Source organism: Notolepis coatsorum (genome assembly GCF_963971535.1).
Source record: "Notolepis coatsorum genome assembly, chromosome: 1".
Classification (NCBI taxonomy): Eukaryota; Metazoa; Chordata; class Actinopteri; order Aulopiformes; family Paralepididae; genus Notolepis; species Notolepis coatsorum.
In genome coordinates this window covers 102937538-102955373 of record NC_140165.1, presented here as the reverse complement: position 1 = coordinate 102955373, position 17836 = coordinate 102937538, and the positions used below count along the sequence as shown (strand labels likewise).

Sequence of the window (17836 nt, the reverse complement as noted above, 5' to 3'; positions counted from 1 at the left end):
AGACCCAGGAAGCGACAAAGAACACACACCCTTTTTCTCCACAACAGACTGCAGCAGAGAGACGGCCGCGAAAACCTACCATCTGAAGAAGCTGAGACGAGACATGTCCATAGATATTGAATATTTAGCCTAAAGTCTGGTGAACCTCGGCATAGTGAGGTCTTCCATCAGGTTTTATTGCAATTGTTCTTTCAAATCTTTGATTTGTATTGATTGAAATCCTTTTTATTAAACACGGATTCCTTTTCAAACTGCTCAGAACTCGATTTCTTCAACCGCCGCGCCGTGTTCTCTGAAGGTGTACGGGCAGAAAACCATCACATACATGGTTATCTGCATTTGTAGCTAAGTAGTACTTCAAAGAGCTTTTTAAGGTTTAAACACAGCGCAGAGTACGAAGGTTAAGCTAGGAAGTTACTACAAAACAAACAAAAACATCTATACAAAAATGTATTATGTTGTTGATATTTTTGCAGAATGGTATGATATGTATCATTTGGATATGTATAATTTCCGATAACTTTTCCAGGTGATTTTCATATTCCATGACTTTTCCAGGTTTTCCATGACCGTAGGAACTTTGTGTGGAAGAATGGAGGCTACTAGTGGCTTCTTCTCACCTTCTCCAGAATATGTCACTCTCTGTTCTATGGAGGCCCTGGAGATATGGATCTTCTGGTCAACACCTCGTCTACCTCCGAGACCGTGGCTCCCTGAAACACAACAGACCCAGGCTCACTGAAACACAACAGACCCAGGCTCACTGAAACACATCACAAGTTACAACAGACCCAGGCTCACTGAAACACAACAGACCCAGGCTCACTGACACACAACAGACCCAGGCTCACTGAAACACAACAGACCCAGGCTCACTGAAACACAACAACACAACAGACCCAGGCTCACTGAAACACAACAACAAGTTTCAAGTTTCTTTAATAGTTGTCATACAGAAGTACAGAATACTTTTATACAAAATGCTTCTTACTGTTACGCTCCAGAGACTGTGCAAGACAAGATAAGTATGAAATAAAATAACATAGTAAAATTAGAAGTAAAAAAAATTAGGTCACAGTGTTCAGTTTAGACATATGTACAATGTTCGATGCAGAATAGACGTAGTTACCATACAATATACAATACTGTACAGTGTACTAATATACAATACTATATAGTGCAAGGCAGAAATGGGACGAGGTGCAATTTAGGTACAATTAACAGTAGGTGTACGAGTTGTAGTGCAAATCCTTTATCAATAAATATAAAGTGTAAAGTGTGTTTGTGTGATCTAAAGTGTGGAGAGTGGGTGCTGCAGTGTGTTGTTTGTTTGAGTGAGTGTGTGCGTGTGGGTGTGTGTGCTGTGTGCATTTGATGGTTGTTGCATAGTGTTTATTGTTCGTTTAGCAGCCTGATGGCCTGGGGATAGAAGCTTCTTCTGAGTCTTTCTGTGCTCGCCTTAAGACTCCGGTATCGCTTGCCTGACCGCAGCAGTTCAAAGAGGCAGTTGTTCGGGTGGCTCGAGTCCTTAATAATTCTCTTAGCCTTCCCCTTGCACCGCTTGTTGTAAATGTTCTGGAGGGTGGGAAGCCCCCCTCCAATTGTGCGTTCGGCTGAACGTGTCACTCTTTGTAGTCTGCTACGGTCTTGTGCAGTGCTATTCCCAAACCAGGAGGTGATGTTGCCGGTCAGGATGCTCTCTATTGTACATGAGTAGAAGTTCCTAAGGATCTTAGGCGCCTGAGGAAGTAGAGGCGTTGTCGTGCCTTCTTCACAACACTGTCAATGTGTGTGTGGTCCATGTCAAGTCCTCGGATATGTGGGCTCCGAGGTACTTGAAACTGTTCACTCTCTCAACCGGTGCCCCGTCGATGCTGAGGGGGCTGTAGTCCTTGACCCCCGACCTCCTGAAGTCCACAATCATCTCTTTTGTTTTGCTGACGTTCAGGGAGAGGCAGTTCTCCTGACACCACTGTGACAGGTTCTCTACCTCTTCCAGGTAGGCCCTTTCGTCGTTGGCAGAGATCAGGCCCACCACTACTGTGTCATCAGCAAATTTGATGATGGTGTTGTTGTTCCGCTGTGCTACGCAGTCATGTGTGTACAGGCAGTAGAGGAGGGGGCTCAGAACACAGCCCTGGGGGGCCCCTATGTTGAGCGTGATGGATGAGGAGGTGCAGTTGCCGGCTCTTACCACCTGGGGTCTGCCCGTCAGGAAGTCCAAGACCCACTGGCAGAGGTCATAGTTCAAGCCCAGGTCCCTGAGCTTGGCTATGAGTTTGGAGGGGACTATGGTATTGAATGCTGAGCTGTAGTCGATGAACAGCATTCTCACATAGTTCCCCTGCCTCTTGTCCAGGTGTGATGCTGCTGTGTGCAGCACATGGGCTATGGCGTCCTCCGTGGACCTGTTGGGGCTATATGCAAATTGCAGAGGGTCCAGGTTGATGGGGAGGGAGGAACAGATGTAGCCCTTCACTAGCTTCTCAAAGCACTTCATGGCTATGGAGGTGAGGGCTACAGGGCGGTAGTCGTTGAGGCAAGCGGGCGTAGATTTTTTGGGTACAGGGATGATGGTGGACTTCTTCAGACAGGTGGGGATGACAGCCTGTTCCAAGGACAGGTTGAAGATGTCAGTGAATACCGGGGCCAGTTGGTCGGCACAGACTTTTAGGACGCGGCCGGGGATGCCGTCCGGTCCTGCTGCCTTCCTGATATTCACTTTTTTAAAGATCCGTCTCACCTCATGCTCTGTTACCCTGAACACTGAGTCTCCATCAGCAGACCCCCCCCCCCCCCCCATTGCCGTGGTTTGTAGGCTGGTGTTGTTATTCACAGCCTCAAACCTCGCATAGAAGGAATTGAGATCATTTGCTAAGGAGATGTCACTGTTCAGTTTGAGGGGGGTGCCTTTGTAGTCTGTCATTGTTCTGAGGCCCTGCCACATGCCTCTAGAGTCAGCCTGTTCAAACTGAAGTTCAACTTTATCCCTGTAACGCCGTTTTGCCTCTATTACTGCTCTCCTGACGTTGTATCTTGCCATCTTGTGTTCTTCCATGTTGCCTGTCACCAGCCCGGTGTTGTATGCTGATGTGCGCACTTTCAGAGCCTCACGGACGGATTTGTCTACCCAGGGCTTTTGATTTGGGTAGATTTTAATTTTGGTGGAGGGGATTGTTTCTTCTACCAGAGTACAGACATAGTCAATCACCGTTTCGGTGTATTCGTTAATATTGGCTGTGTTATCACGGAATACACTCCAGTCTGTGCATTCAAGTGCAGCTTGGAGTGACTCCTCTGACGTCACGGCCCAACGCTTAACCTCTCGCGAGACCACCGGCGTTCGCTTGAGACTTTGTTTGTACTTTGGCAAAAGAAAGATGGCGGCGTGATCGCTTTTACCGAATGGACTAAGAGCCTGTGACTTGTACCCATTCTTAAATTGCGAGTATACATGGTCTAATATGTTCTCGCCTCTGGTGGGACAGGTCACATGCTGATAGAAATTCGGCAACACCTTTTTGAGACGCGCGCTGTTGAAATCACCCAGAACCAAAATGGCAGCGTCAACATTAGCTGTCTGGAGTTTGTTTACCTCGTCGTGAAGTTTTGAAAGTGCGACCCCAGTGTTCGCGTGTGGTGGAATGTACACTCCGATGAGGATGATGGACGTTAACTCTCTTGGGAGGAAGAAGGGTCGACATTTTATCGTGATAAACTCCAGGTCTGGGGAGCAGTGGTTAGACAGTTCCTTTGCGTTGCCTACATCGCACCACTCCTTGTTTATCATGAAGGCAATGCCGCCTCCTTTCTTCTTTAGTGACTCTTCTGCCGTCCGGTCCTTGCGGAGGACGAAGAAGTGGTCTGCCGGTTCTATTGCGTGATTCGGGACATCTGGACTCAGCCAAGTTTCTGTGAAACAGAGGACGTTACAATCCCGAATGTCCCTCTGGAATTGGATCCGTGCTCTGATGTCGTCCAGTTTGTTCCCTATCGATTGCACATTGGCCAACAATATGCTGGGCAATGTGGTTCTGTGTCGTTTGGACCTCAGTCTGTTCCGGACTCCGGCTCTCTTCCCTCTTCGTCGTGGCGTCTCCTGGCTTTGGCCATGGCCACAACAAAGGATCTCCGCTGGCCATTGTTGTTGTTCGGCAATCCGATCCAGAGAGCAATCCAATCGGTAAGTTTTCTTTAATCCAATGTCAATGATTGACTGACGGTCATACACGTATAATGCACCAACAGTAGGTGCAAATAAAACTCTTAATACTATAAAAATTAACAAAAGAAAGCACACCGTCTTTCAACACAACAGACCCAGGCTCACTGAAACACATCACAAGTTACAACAGACCCAGGCTCACTGAAACACAACAACACAACAGACCCAGGCTCACTGAAACACATCACAAGTTACAACAGACCCAGGCTCACTGAAACACAACAACACAACAGACCCAGGCTCACTGAAACACAACAACACAACAGACCCAGGCTCACTGAAACACATCACAAGTTACAACAGACCCAGGCTCACTGAAACATAACAACACAACAGACCCAGGCTCACTGAAACACAACAACACAACAGACCCAGGCTCACTGAAACACAACAACACAACAGACCCAGGCTCACTGGAACACAACAACACAACAAGGCCCTGTTCCTCGTACCTGGTTAACTGAGTTAGCCGGATAATTTTCAGGATAACTTGACATAAGTCAGACCTTTCGGTTCCCTGAAGCACGTTTGTCTAAATCACCATGGCAACAGATCAAAAAGTTTGAACCTGTTCCAGCGCAGGGTTTAGTTATATAGCGTACTGGCCAATCGCGTCTCGCTCTTCGCCATACCGAGATATACCCCTATCTCCAGTACCTACTGTACTTCATTAACGAAAACAATGCACCCATGCACTTGACCAGGCCCCGCCCCAGTGTCCCCTATAAGACACCGGACATGGTCATTGTTACATCCCAATGTATATATTCCCCAGTGTGTGTCTCCATGTGTGTGTGTTCTCCATTTTGTTTCCTCCCTCCAGCCATTGTTCCCTTCCCCATTGGTCCCTGCCAGGCCAATCCTTCCATTATTGCAACACAGCAGTGATTGGTGGTTGGCTTTCCAGACTCCAACACTCAATCCACACCCCCCAATCATGGATCACCCCACACCTGTTAAAACATGGCTTTCTCCCTTCAGTCTTTCTCTCTCTCAGGCATGAGGCTAGTACTGTGGTGATTTTGGTAAACCTGTAAACTTTGACAGTATTACATTTCGTTTATTGGCCTTTGGTGCTTAGTAATAATTTCCTTGTGTGTGTATGGCCACAGAGAGAGCATTGTTAAGTTATAGTTTGTTTTTGTATATATTCTGCTTTTGTTTCTGTATAATTAATGTGTTTTTCTCTCTTTCTCAGGAAGCACAGATGGGGTGAGCTGCCATTTCCTTTGGACATTGTTTTCTCCTGTTTTGGTTAGGTGAGAGTAGTTTAGGTAATGTAATCTCTTTTACCATAGATTAGATTGTGTTTATTTGGAGTATAGTGGTGTTTGTTTGTTGTTTTGGCCTGGGCTCACCCCTGAGCTACATGTGCTTCCTTTGCATTTACCAATAAATATCATTGTTGTTTACAAACCTGGTCCATCATTTCTATCAACCAACTGTTATGTTACAGCCCTTTACCCTTAGACTCACAGGGGTCGTAACATAAATGGGGGCTCGTCCGGGATTTTGTAACCCGTGTTCAATTGTTGGTTGATGGATTTGGTGAACTGTGTTTGTTTACACTTGTATAGTAATTAATTGATTTGTGTGTAAAAATGGCATTTGTGTAAAAAAAAAAATGGCAGTTAGTACTTTTGATCTGGGGAAATTCTTGAGCAATCCTACTTGGGAAGCGCTAGATAGCTGTCGCAAGGCAGACTTAGTGGAGATTGCCACACATTTTAAACTCTCGGTTCAACAAAAGCATCTTAAGCAGGATATCAGGTGTCTTGTGGTAGATAAGCTGTTGGAGCAGGGGACGCTTGTTTTACCTGCGGTCTCTGATGAACATGCAAGTCCTCCTGGTGAACCTACGGAAGCACAGCCTTCTGAGGAGCAAGCCCATGGTGCTGAAAAGGCAGGTGTGAACGTCACATTGCCACATTTTCACTTGACCTCTCCTGTGTCAACTGGGTCTCGAGAAGGGGCCCAGGTCAGGGTTAGAATAGCACGTCTCCAGATGGAGGCTCAGGAGAAGGCACAAGCACGTGAGGCGGAGTATCGGCTTCGTAGAATGGAGCTTGAGGCAGAAAATGAAAGGGCTGTTAACATTCGCAGGTTGGAGCTTGAACATGAAGTGGAAAAAGAGCTCGGACTGCGGAGGTTGGAGCTGGAAGTCCTAAGGAGTGGATCCAACTCTGCTACACCGACTCCTCCACAAGGCCCGGGTATGTCCTCCTCCACAGCTTATTCATCACACACTTTTGATATAAGTAAACACATTGCTTTGGTGCCTCCGTTCCGAGAGACAGAAGTTGATACTTATTTTAATGTGTTTGAGCGTATTGCTGCTTCATTGCGCTGGCCAAGAGAGGTCTGGCCTTTGTTGCTTCAATGCAAATTGACTGGTAAAGCCCAAGAGGTTTGTTCAACACTTTCCCTAGAAGATAGTCTATTGTATGATACTGTGAAGGCTGCCATCCTTCGTGCATATGAGCTTGTGCCCGAAGCTTATAGGCAGAGGTTTCGCAGTCACAAGAGAGCTGTCAACCAGACCTTTGTAGAGTTTGCTAGAGAGAAGGGAACTCTCTTTGATAAATGGTGTGCAGCAAGCAAGGCCTCAGATCTTAACTCTCTCAGAGAACTCATTCTATTAGAAGAGTTTAAGAATCGTTTGCCAGAGCGTATTGTAATTTACCTGAGTGAGCAGAAAGTGTCCACTCTGCAGCAAGCTGCTGTATTAGCTGATGAGTTTGCGCTAACCCATAAAACTGTGTTTGTAGATAGGCGTGACTCGTTTCTCCCCCATGATTTCTCTCAGAGACCTTCTGTCCCCAACCATTCAGAATTCACACACCCCCGACCAAGAATGTCACCTCCACGCTCAAAAGAGGAGCGGACATGTTACTACTGTCATAAATCTGGTCATGTTATTTCTGACTGTTTAACATTGAAACGTAAGCAGCAACCGTCCTCTCAGAACTTTAGACAACCCAAAGGGGTTGGTCTGATTAAAATGGCACCTGATTCCGATCAACAGATGCACAATGATCAGGATGTTCTCGATCCTTGTTTCAGGCCATTTACTTCCAAGGGTTTAGTTTCCTTGACAGGGGATCCAAAAGATCAGTGTACAGTTCAGATCTTACGAGATACTGGAGCCTCACAATCCTTTATCCTCTCTGATGTACTACCTCTGTCTGAGAAATCTTCCTGTGGTTCTAGTGTCCTAGTTCAAGGTATTGAGATGGGTTTCGTGCCAGCCCCGTTACACTGTATTCATGTACAATCTGATTTGGTCACTGGTTTCTTTAAAATAGGGGTGAGACCTTCCTTGCCAGTTAAAGGCATTTCCTTTATCATGGGAAATGATTTAGCTGGAGGACAGGTGAACGCTGTGCTGGAAGTGTTGGATCACCCAGACACAGGTTCTCTGCCTGATGACTTGTCACAGAACTTCCCTGAAGTTTTTTCTGCAAGTGTTGTCACTCGTGCTCAATTGAAAAAGAGAGGTGATGAAATTAATTTGTCTGACTCTGTTTTTGCTTCAGCCTTTGTCAGGGAGGAGTTGCTGGCTCCAACTTCTGATACCGCTGACAAACCACCGACTCATAGTAAGGTACCCCCACAGACAACTGTAACTAGTTCCGACGCTTTGAAGTTACCCGTTACTCGTGAAATGCTAATTACTGCCCAGAAGGCTGACCCTTCTCTTGCAAAATTTTTCTCTTCTCTTGAAACAGAACAGAGGAGAGAGTTGCATTCTTATTTTGTGGATGAAGGAGTTTTGATGCGTACATGGAGGTCCCATGGTACTAGACTGGCAGAGCATGCACAATCGGAGATAGGGCTACCAGATCAGGTACCAGACTGGAGCACTGTTTATCAGATTGTTGTCCCTGCAGTTTATCGTCAGCATGTACTGTTCTTGGCCCATGACCACCCTTGGTCTGGACACTTGGGAGTCACTAAAACATACAACAGAATACTTCAACATTTCTTTTGGCCCGGTTTGAAGTCCGATGTAGCACAGTACTGTCGTACCTGTAGTACTTGTCAGATCACCGGAAAGCCAAACCAGGAAATTCCACCTGCTCCCCTCTGTCCTATACCAGCGGTCGGTGAACCATTTGAACATGTCATAGTTGACTGTGTTGGTCCGTTGCCAAGGACCAAAGCCGGCAATCAGTTTTTGTTGACAATAATGTGTACCGCCACCCGTTTCCCTGAGGCTATCCCTCTTCGCAGAATTACAGCGCCTGTAATAATTAAGGCTTTGACGAAGTTCTTCTCCACGTTTGGACTGCCTAAGGTAGTACAAACGGACCAAGGCACCAACTTCCTGTCTAGGTTATTTGAGCAAGTGTTACAGTCCCTGGGTATCCGACATATAGTGTCCAGTGCCTACCACCCTGAAACTCAGGGGGCTCTAGAACGTTGGCATCAGACCTTAAAGTCCATGCTGCGTAAATATTGCTTAGACACAGAGAAAGATTGGGATGAGGGTGTCCCCCTTGTTCTATATTGCTGTCGACTTGTTCTATTTTGCTGTCGACTCGTTCTACTGTATATTGCTGTCGACTTGATCTATTTTTTCTGTCTACTCGGTCTATGTTGCTGTGGACTCGTTTTATGTTGCTGCTAGTTTTTTCATAGCTCTTTGTTTTGGAGTGCATGTTATCTCGGGGATGTTATCTCGTTGTTAAAGAAGAAAAAAAAAACATGTTTAGTTGGTAGTTTATGTAGGCATGTTTTTTGTCTTATGTATGGGGGTGTTACATCCCAATGTATATATTCCCCAGTGTGTGTCTCCATGTGTGTGTGTTCTCCATTTTGTTTCCTCCCTCCAGCCATTGTTCCCTTCCCCATTGGTCCCTGCCAGGCCAATCCTTCCATTATTGCAACACAGCAGTGATTGGTGGTTGGCTTTCCAGACTCCAACACTCAATCCACACCCCCCAATCATGGATCACCCCACACCTGTTAAAACATGGCTTTCTCCCTTCAGTCTTTCTCTCTCTCAGGCATGAGGCTAGTACTGTGGTGATTTTGGTAAACCTGTAAACTTTGACAGTATTACATTTCGTTTATTGGCCTTTGGTGCTTAGTAATAATTTCCTTGTGTGTGTATGGCCACAGAGAGAGCATTGTTAAGTTATAGTTTGTTTTTGTATATATTCTGCTTTTGTTTCTGTATAATTAATGTGTTTTTCTCTCTTTCTCAGGAAGCACAGATGGGGTGAGCTGCCATTTCCTTTGGACATTGTTTTCTCCTGTTTTGGTTAGGTGAGAGTAGTTTAGGTAATGTAATCTCTTTTACCATAGATTAGATTGTGTTTATTTGGAGTATAGTGGTGTTTGTTTGTTGTTTTGGCCTGGGCTCACCCCTGAGCTACATGTGCTTCCTTTGCATTTACCAATAAATATCATTGTTGTTTACAAACCTGGTCCATCATTTCTATCAACCAACTGTTATGTTACAGCCCTTTACCCTTAGACTCACAGGGGTAACAGTCATACTCGCCCTTCCTCTTTTTTTCGTTTCCATCATGGACGTTGCAGTGCACTCCATGTAACTAGCTGTTATGAAATTGAACAATGTTGGGTTTTCGCCGGAGATTTGCCAGCCCCTGGAATCTTCTCTGCACGTTCTGACAGCGCATCGGGCCTGTCCTGGGGTTTCCTCGTCTTCTGACAGCGGATCGAGGGACGTCGCGCGGCGGCTAGCTGTCGTGGCTAGGTCGCGCCCAGGTAGGGCTTGCGCCACTAGGCATAACAATGCTGGCGTTAGTGATACTGTGTGACAACGAGTTGTGTATTGGCGCAAGGGGCAGGATATCTGGGTAAACGTTGTCGTTTTCCCGGTTATACTGGAGCGCGCTGCTAATGCTATGCTACGATGCTGGGTTACTGTTCTTTTGATTCCCCGCTGAGGGCTGTCTTTTTTAAAAAGGTCTTCCCTCCTCTTAACCATTCATGCTGACGGTCAATCGGTGTCTACTGTTGGGAGTTTTGACGGGGGCTTGTTTACCTTTTTCATGGGTGAATGGGCTGAGGCCTAGGGCTGGTGTGCTTTTTGTGAATCTATGAATGGTGTGCGGGACTGGTGTTTCTCTGGTCTGCATCCCCTCAACATTGTGTGTATGGGCTAGCCCATTCTGCAGTGTGTCAGTGGAGTTTTAGTTCATTTATTCATTTACCCCTTCATGGGTGCACACCACAGTGGAGGTTGCTGGTTGCAACCACCACTGGTGCTCCGTGCTTGTGAAGCAGGTGGCATCAGTCCTTTGCCTCTGGCATGTTGGAACAGTGCCCCGCCCGGCCGATGCCATGAGGTGAGTCGGCCCGGCGGGTGGCTGGTGGGCTGTTAAGCCTATACCGCCACGGTATAGAATTAGCAGCGATTAGTAACATTGTTCGAATTGCTGTTTTTTCTGTCAAAAATGGTGTCGGGTGGCGGGGCCTTGAAGGTCAGTCGACGTCGAAACATCGCGCAAGGTTTTGACGTTATTAGCTTTGACCTAGCCGCAAGCTATAACCGCAGGGAGGGCTAGGATGCTGTCAATGCTTGTTTACAGACATCTTGGTTGGATTAGTCTCCCTTTGAGGGGGTGAGAAGTTTTCCCTCCTCAGGGCTCCCTTCTCTGCAGAGGGACTTTGGTCTTTCCGCAGGAGCGCGGGCGGTATTTTACCTAGGCCCCACACCGCCTCACACCGCGCAGCCAGAGGTGAGAGCACGGCCTCGCCAGCGGCAGTGGCGAGGCCCTCAACCAGCGGCCATGTTTCCCCCGCCTGAGGTACCCTGGGCACATCGTCAACAGGTGACCGCAAGGCCGACAGCCTTGGCGGCTGAGGGATCGGCTACATTAGATGAGCACGCCCTAAAAACTGTCGCCGTCTAGCTGTGTGCAGCTCGCTCTCCGGTCACTCCCCCCCCCCCAACACCAGCGGGATAAGGGCTCTGATTTGTTTCCTTTGGTTGCGGGTCGTGTGTCTTCAATGAAGCGCAAGCGGCCCCACGTTTCGCTTCTCATGGGGACAGGGGCTGACACCCAGTTGATGGCTGAAACTGGGTCTGTCCGTGAGAATGTTGTGCTGTCAAGCGGCTCCCACGCCACACGTTCTGCGTCTGTGTTTGGTTGAGCGTGGTGTTATGTCTGTCAACTACAAAGATTGTCAGCAGGGGGGCTCGAGACCTCTTGAGGCAAACAGTGCGGGTTCCCCCGACCTCGCCTACGCCAGGCCGGGTATCACGTTAGTGCCTCCCACTCCCGGAAGACCGGTAGTGGTCTGGCAGGCGCGTGTGATTTGGGTGGTAGTAATATCACTGCAGGGCTACGGTGTGTAGGAACCCACCCTATCGGGCAGTGTGGGGGCCTCACACCTTGCATGTCCAGCTGTAGAACAATTCCTCAGCTGTCCATGCTGGAGGGGTGTTCAGTGGGGGAGCTTTTGTCACCTAGTATCAGAGCATGTGAGCAGATTGGCACGAAAGCGGAGCGGTGGATTTTGAAGTGAGCGTGGAGTGGGTTTTAAAATGGGTCAGAGCGACTCTGGAGCGAGAGCTCTCCTCCGCTCCGAGTCGCTCAGTGCACACGATCACACAGAAAATGATGTAATATACATGTAGTACAATGCCAAAGCAACAGGTGGCGATGTACAAACATGAAGGCCATTTTCAACCAATGAGAAGGGTGAACCGTCACTACACATCCTGCTAAGTCCAAAGTAGAATCCGCCATCTTTAAATCACCTCGGGCGAACGCAACATTATTTTCTGTGAGAAACAAACAAAGTCCAAAAAAAAATAAAAAGGATACATTCACTGTGTTCTGCCTCATTTATTGATGAAACGAAACCAACATCAACACAATGTGCCACCAAGAGCGGAGAGTTTATATCTCTCAAAAAGCGAGAGACTAAAGTTAACGCTTGATTCGTAAATGAAGGTGAGCGGTGAGCGAGTGGAGAGCGACTTGGGGGGGCGGGCCAACATGAGCGAATGAGAGCGGAACCAGAGACGTCTAGAGCGAAGAGCAGATTTCTCGGGCGCTCCGCTCCGCTCACATGCTCTGCCTAGTATGATGTCAGCTTCTCCCGTATCAAACCGGCCCTTTCTGTCGGGGTCCCCCCTTGGGTGCGATTGCCTCGTGGGTAGTGTCAGGGTCCGATGTCCCGACTCCACGGAACGCTCCGCTCGAGTGGTTAGCGGGTCCAGGGTTGGCTACGCACAGCGGGTGGGACCGGGCCGCCTGTCTATGGTTTCTGGCGGACCAGCGCCAAGTGGCGGCGGGTGCGCTTGGGATTATCATCACATATGGCTACAGCAGTGCCATATGTCGAGGTGGATGGAGAGAACGCTGAGGCGGGGACTTGTGTTTACACAACCCCACCCGTTTTCAGGTTTGGTACAGACCCTATTGTCAGGGTTACCAGCAGTGACAGCTCTGGCCAACGAGATCTAATCTCTGTGGGCAAAGCAATCGTCGTAGTCCCAAAGGAGGACGCGATGTGTGGTGTTTCCTCCCGGTATTCTCTGGTGCCCGAGAAATCGGGAGGGGGGGTGTCAGACCCATGCTGGACCTGTCCCATGGAAGGTTCAGCATTTTGGACCGTCTCCCACCTGTTGAACGCTGTCAGGTGGGGGCCTGGTTCTCCTCTATAGACCTGTAGGATGCGTAATCGCATACTCGATCTTCCATCCTAGGGCTTACCTACGCTTCCTTTGCAGGGTTTAGCGTATGAGTACCAGGGGCTGCCGTTCGGCTATTCTCTGGCTCCCCGCATCTTCACCAAGTGCGTGGAGACCGCACTGGGGCCTCTGTGTCGTCAGGGGTTACGTAGTGTATTCTTCCCTGGATGACGTTCTGGTCCTTGGCGGTCAAGGTAGATCGTCAGGTCTCATACCAGGCAGGTGGTGGAATTCCTCACCAGCCTGGGTTTTGCTGTAGAAGTAGAGTACTCCTCTTCCCAGTCAACGAGTGGAGTACTTGGGCTTATTCTAAGCTCAAGGTCTATATGGGCATCCCTCTCGGAGCGGCGGCGAGTGGGTGTTCTCGGCACGCTCGGGAGGTTCCGTCCTAGGACGGTTACGGCGCTGTCCGTGATGCGCCTGCTCGGTATGATGGCATCTGCTCATTCCGTGGTCCCTCTTGGCCTCCTCTTCACCTCATGAGGAGGATACAGAGGTGGTTTTCCAGTATGGAAATAGACCCGGTGAGAGGCAAGTGGAAGCGGCTAAGGTTCCCATGTCAGTACTGGGGGACCTCGCCCTCTGGGTGGTGTGGGTGCAGGTGTGATGTCGCGGGGCGGTCCTCACCCTGACGAGTGGGGATTACGTCCGGACATAGTTGGGCAGGTCTGGGACCGATTCCGTGGCCGTCCGGGATTCTGTACGCTTCCCCCCCCCCCTTACACCTGATAGCTCAGCTGTTGGGGCGGGTACGTCGGGAGCGCGGGACTTGGTCCTGGTCGTGCCGGGGCTCAGCTGTTTGGTCCCGGGCCCTGATTCAGCTCTGTGTGGCCCCGCCGTGGCCTGTTCCGTGGTCACCGCGGGCCCTCTCTCAGGCACGCGGAACTCTGTTCTACCTTCCTGTTCTGGGGCAGCCTCTAGGCTTGGCTGCTGTCAGTGTGAATTGGTGGGGATGCGTCTTGGCTATTCTGTGGTTAACGCTATCCGGCACGCGCGCGCTCCGTCCTCTACCACGGCTTACGCGGGTAGGTGGCGTATTTTTCAAGAGTGGTGTAGAGTGGGGGGCTTGGACCCGGTGTCCTGCCCCCTGGACGCTGTCCTTTCCTTCCTTCAGTCTATTTTGGGTAGACTGTCGGCTTCGACGGTGAGGGTATATGCCGCGGCTATATCCTCTTGTCATGTGGGGTTTGAGGGCGTTACATTGTTCAGCCACCCTCTTGTGAAGCGTTTCCTGCTTGGCGCTCGGCGTCTTAAGCCGGTGGAACGTTCTCTGTCTCCGAGTTGGGACCCCCAACTGGTCCTCGGCCGGTTGTCTGAGGCCCCGTTTGAGCCTCTTGAGCAGGCGTCTTTGGAACAGCTGTCTTCAAGACTGCATTCCTGCCGGCCATCACCTCCGCTAAGCGCGTGGGTGAGCTGTGTGCTCTCTCGGTGCGGCCTGAGTGCTTGTCTATTCAATAGCGGTGCGACTCTGAGGCCTAATCCAGTCTTCGTGCCAAAAAATATCCGGAGCTCTTTTCGCTCCAGGGATATTGTCGTTCAGGCGTTTCATCCGCCTCCTCACGCTGGTGAGTTAGAGGCGAGCCTTCACCTGTCGTGTCCCGTCCGGGCTTTGGGGGTTTACCTCAGTCGGACTCAGGACTTCAGGGCTACCGATCAGCTCTTTGTTTGTTACGTTGGCTCTCGCGCTGGTAAGGCACTGTCCAAACAGTGCCTGTCACTTTGGTTGTGCGAGGGCATTGCCCTTTGCTACACGTTGGCTGGACTGGCCCCCCCTGGGGGTGTCAGGGCGCCTTGTTAGGGGGGGCCTCGGTGGAGGACATCTGTGCTGCGGCCTCTTGGTCCTCCCCGGTTCCTTCGTTAGGTTTTACCTCATGGACATGACTGGGGGTTCTGTCTTCCAGACGGTTCTGGGGTATGGGACCTCTCCTGCGTCCCGCCCTTCGGTGGGTGTGTGCCACAGGGTGATGTGTCACACGTGGTCCCGCCTGTGCTGTGCGTTTTTTAGGTCTCTAGTTCCCTCTTTTTTCGCACTTTGGTGGAGTTGACTGCCGCACCCTCTTCACTAGGAAGGGCGGGTGGACGGGACTCCCCTCCCCCCTGGTAGTAGGGCTTGCGGGTCCTCAGGGGGTACATTTGTCGGGCCACGCGTCTGCTCTGCCCCATATCTCGGTATGGCGAAGAGCGAGACGCGATTGGCCAGTACGCTATATAACAAAAGGTTATGACTATAACCTAGTTATATGAGTACTGGCTGAGCGTCTTGCTCATAGCGTGCCCTGAGGTCTTTTGGTTGGGTTTTCTATGATGGAAACTTTTACCCGAGGAAGGACGAGTATGACCATGTCCGGTGTCTTATAGGGGACACTGGGGCAGGGCCTGGTCAAGTGCATGGGTGCATTGTTTTCGTTAATGAAGTACAGTAGGTACTGGAGATAGGGGTATATCTCGGTATGACGAAGAGCGAGGCGCTCAGCCAGTACTCATATAACTAGGTTATAGTCATAACCTTTTGTTCAGTTAGCTGGATAAACTGGCCACGCCCTCGCAAAAGAAATGCCAGCTCCCGATAGGAAGATGACCATCCTCAGTGGATGGGGCATAGGGTGGGGATTGGAGAGTGGGTATAGGGGGGCTTATAATAGGACGGGTGGGTTAGGGTTTAGAGTAGAAGGAGGGGGGGTTGTAGCTGGGGTGGTATTTTTATGTGTTTTATGTACTGTTGTCTTATATGTGTGTAATTGTTCCTCCTCTGAACTCCTGGGATTGACCGCCTGGGCCCGCCTGGATCGGCGCCTCTGTACTCAGCCTGGCTGCACTGGTATGTTCTCTACGCATTTAGACAAGCCCGACCATGGCTAAATTGAATATTTTAATTTGGAACGCAGGAGGGCTTAACGCCCCACACAAGCGTGCCAGTGTCCTTTGGCTATTGAAGAGGAGAAATATTGACCTTGCTCTCCTTAGTGAGACGCATTTATTGGTAGGTGACGTGTCAAGACTGGCAAATCGGCAATATCACGTTATCTCCTCATCCTCAGCCGATGATAAGACGAAAGGAGTAGTCATAGTTACAAGACGTAACCTTGATATCAAAGTCTTGGATGTATGGTCGGACACGGAGGGAAGGATTACTATAGCAAAAGTTGAATTCTTGCATAGGAAGATGGCTATAATAGCATTGTATGCTCCTAACACATTTGATTCAGCGTTCTATAATACAATCACGAAGAATATGTTGGAACTTAATGGATACGCTCTCATTGTGGGTGGCGATTTTAATGCGTGCTGGGATGCGGAGATGGATAGGTCCGGGCCCTCTGAAACGAGCGACCAAAAACGGGCCTCTAAGGCCCTTAGGATGTGGGCCAAGGACACGGGGCTCACAGATCTTTGGCGCTTATTCAACCCCACCCTCAAAGATTACTCTCACCTGTCAGCCAGACACAAAAGCTTCTCTCGAATTGACTATGCATTCGCGTCCCCTAATATGTTTGATAGTTTCAATGTCTCATTGGTTCCCTTGGCTCTCTCAGACCACAAGGGGATTTTCCTTACGGCAACCTTTGGCAGGCTCTCCGCAAGAGCTCCCAGATGGCGTTTTAATTCGACCTTGCTAAAGAACGATGACTTCTGTTCTGAGTTCAGGAGTAAACTAGCTGAATTTTTGCAGATCAACGTTGGCACAGTAGAAGACCCTAGGGTCCTGTGGAACGCATTGAAAGGATTTATCAGGGGTCATGTCACACTATTTGCCTCCAATTTGCGAAAATCCCGGTCAAAAAAGCTAGAAGGACTGGAATCATTATATGCGGACCTATACGCGTCCTTGCAGACTAACTATAATGAACGACTAAACACACAACGTAAGATAGTCAAAAAAGAAATAAACTCCATACTTAAACAACAGTCTGAGTTCTTGATACATAGGACAAGACAAAATTACTATTTTCACGGCTCCAGACCTAGCCATCTATTGGCAATGAAAATACGCTCAAATTATCATTTCTCGGATATCCCCTCGATTAGGACGAGCCAGGGTGCAGTCACTACTGATTCGAAAAAGATCAATGACACTTTTAAAGAGTTTTACTCACAGTTATATAGCTCAGAGGGTAATCTTGATGACTCTAAATTTGAATCGTTCATTGGCGGGCTTGAGATACCCCACATTTCTGAGGAAGAGGCCAAGGAACTGGGGAGACCGATTACTCTCGTGGAATTGAGGGAGACGATTGTTGAAATGCAGAGGGGTAAGGCACCAGGCTGGGATGGTATTCCACCCGAAGTGTATTTAGCTTTCTGGGACCAACTGGGTCCATTGATGCTCGACATGATCAATTACGCTATCGAACAAGGGGAGTTCTCAAGAGATGTCAATATGGCGTTGATTTCTTTACTTCTCAAGAAGGACAAAGATCCCAATGATTGTGGTAGCTATAGACCCTTGAGTCTTCTCGGGGCCGATTTAAAAGTGTTTGCCAAGGTGCTGGCCCGTCGCCTGCAGAGATTTATGTCTGTATTGGTACACTGCGATCAAACTGGTTTTATCCCGGGGCGTCTGGCTGCAGATAATCTTAGGAGGCTGTTGCATGTAATCGATAACAGTAAAGACAATACAACTCCATCCACAGTTCTGTCTTTGGATGCCATGAAGGCGTTTGACAGACTTGAGTGGTCATACCTGTGGAAGGTACTTGATGTCATGGGTCTTGGGAAGAGTTTTATTCATATGATTAAAGTCCTGTATGCCTCGCCGTCTGCGATGATACTGACAGGCAAAAACTGTTCCACACTCTTTCCAGTCTCCAGATCTTCTAGACAGGGTTGCCCTCTGAGCCCAGGACTGTTCGCGCTCTCCCTCGAACCTTTGGCCCAATTTATTAGGCAATCGGAGGACATCGTCCCCATAATGGTCAATAATACTCCACACAAAA

General features: G+C 49.0%; 1 protein-coding gene across 1 annotated transcript in view; it reads right to left on the bottom strand.

The window, feature by feature from the left end:
- Window positions 1-647: 647 nt before the first annotated feature.
- Window positions 648-17836, bottom strand: part of spata6l (spermatogenesis associated 6-like) — a gene marked incomplete at its 3' end in the record, with an annotated part of 98084 nt that continues 80895 nt past the window's right edge. The window contains exon 8 of the mRNA XM_084335119.1: window positions 648-713. Coding sequence (XP_084191245.1) covers window positions 648-713 — 66 coding nt within the window. The remainder of the gene's footprint in view (window positions 714-17836) is intronic.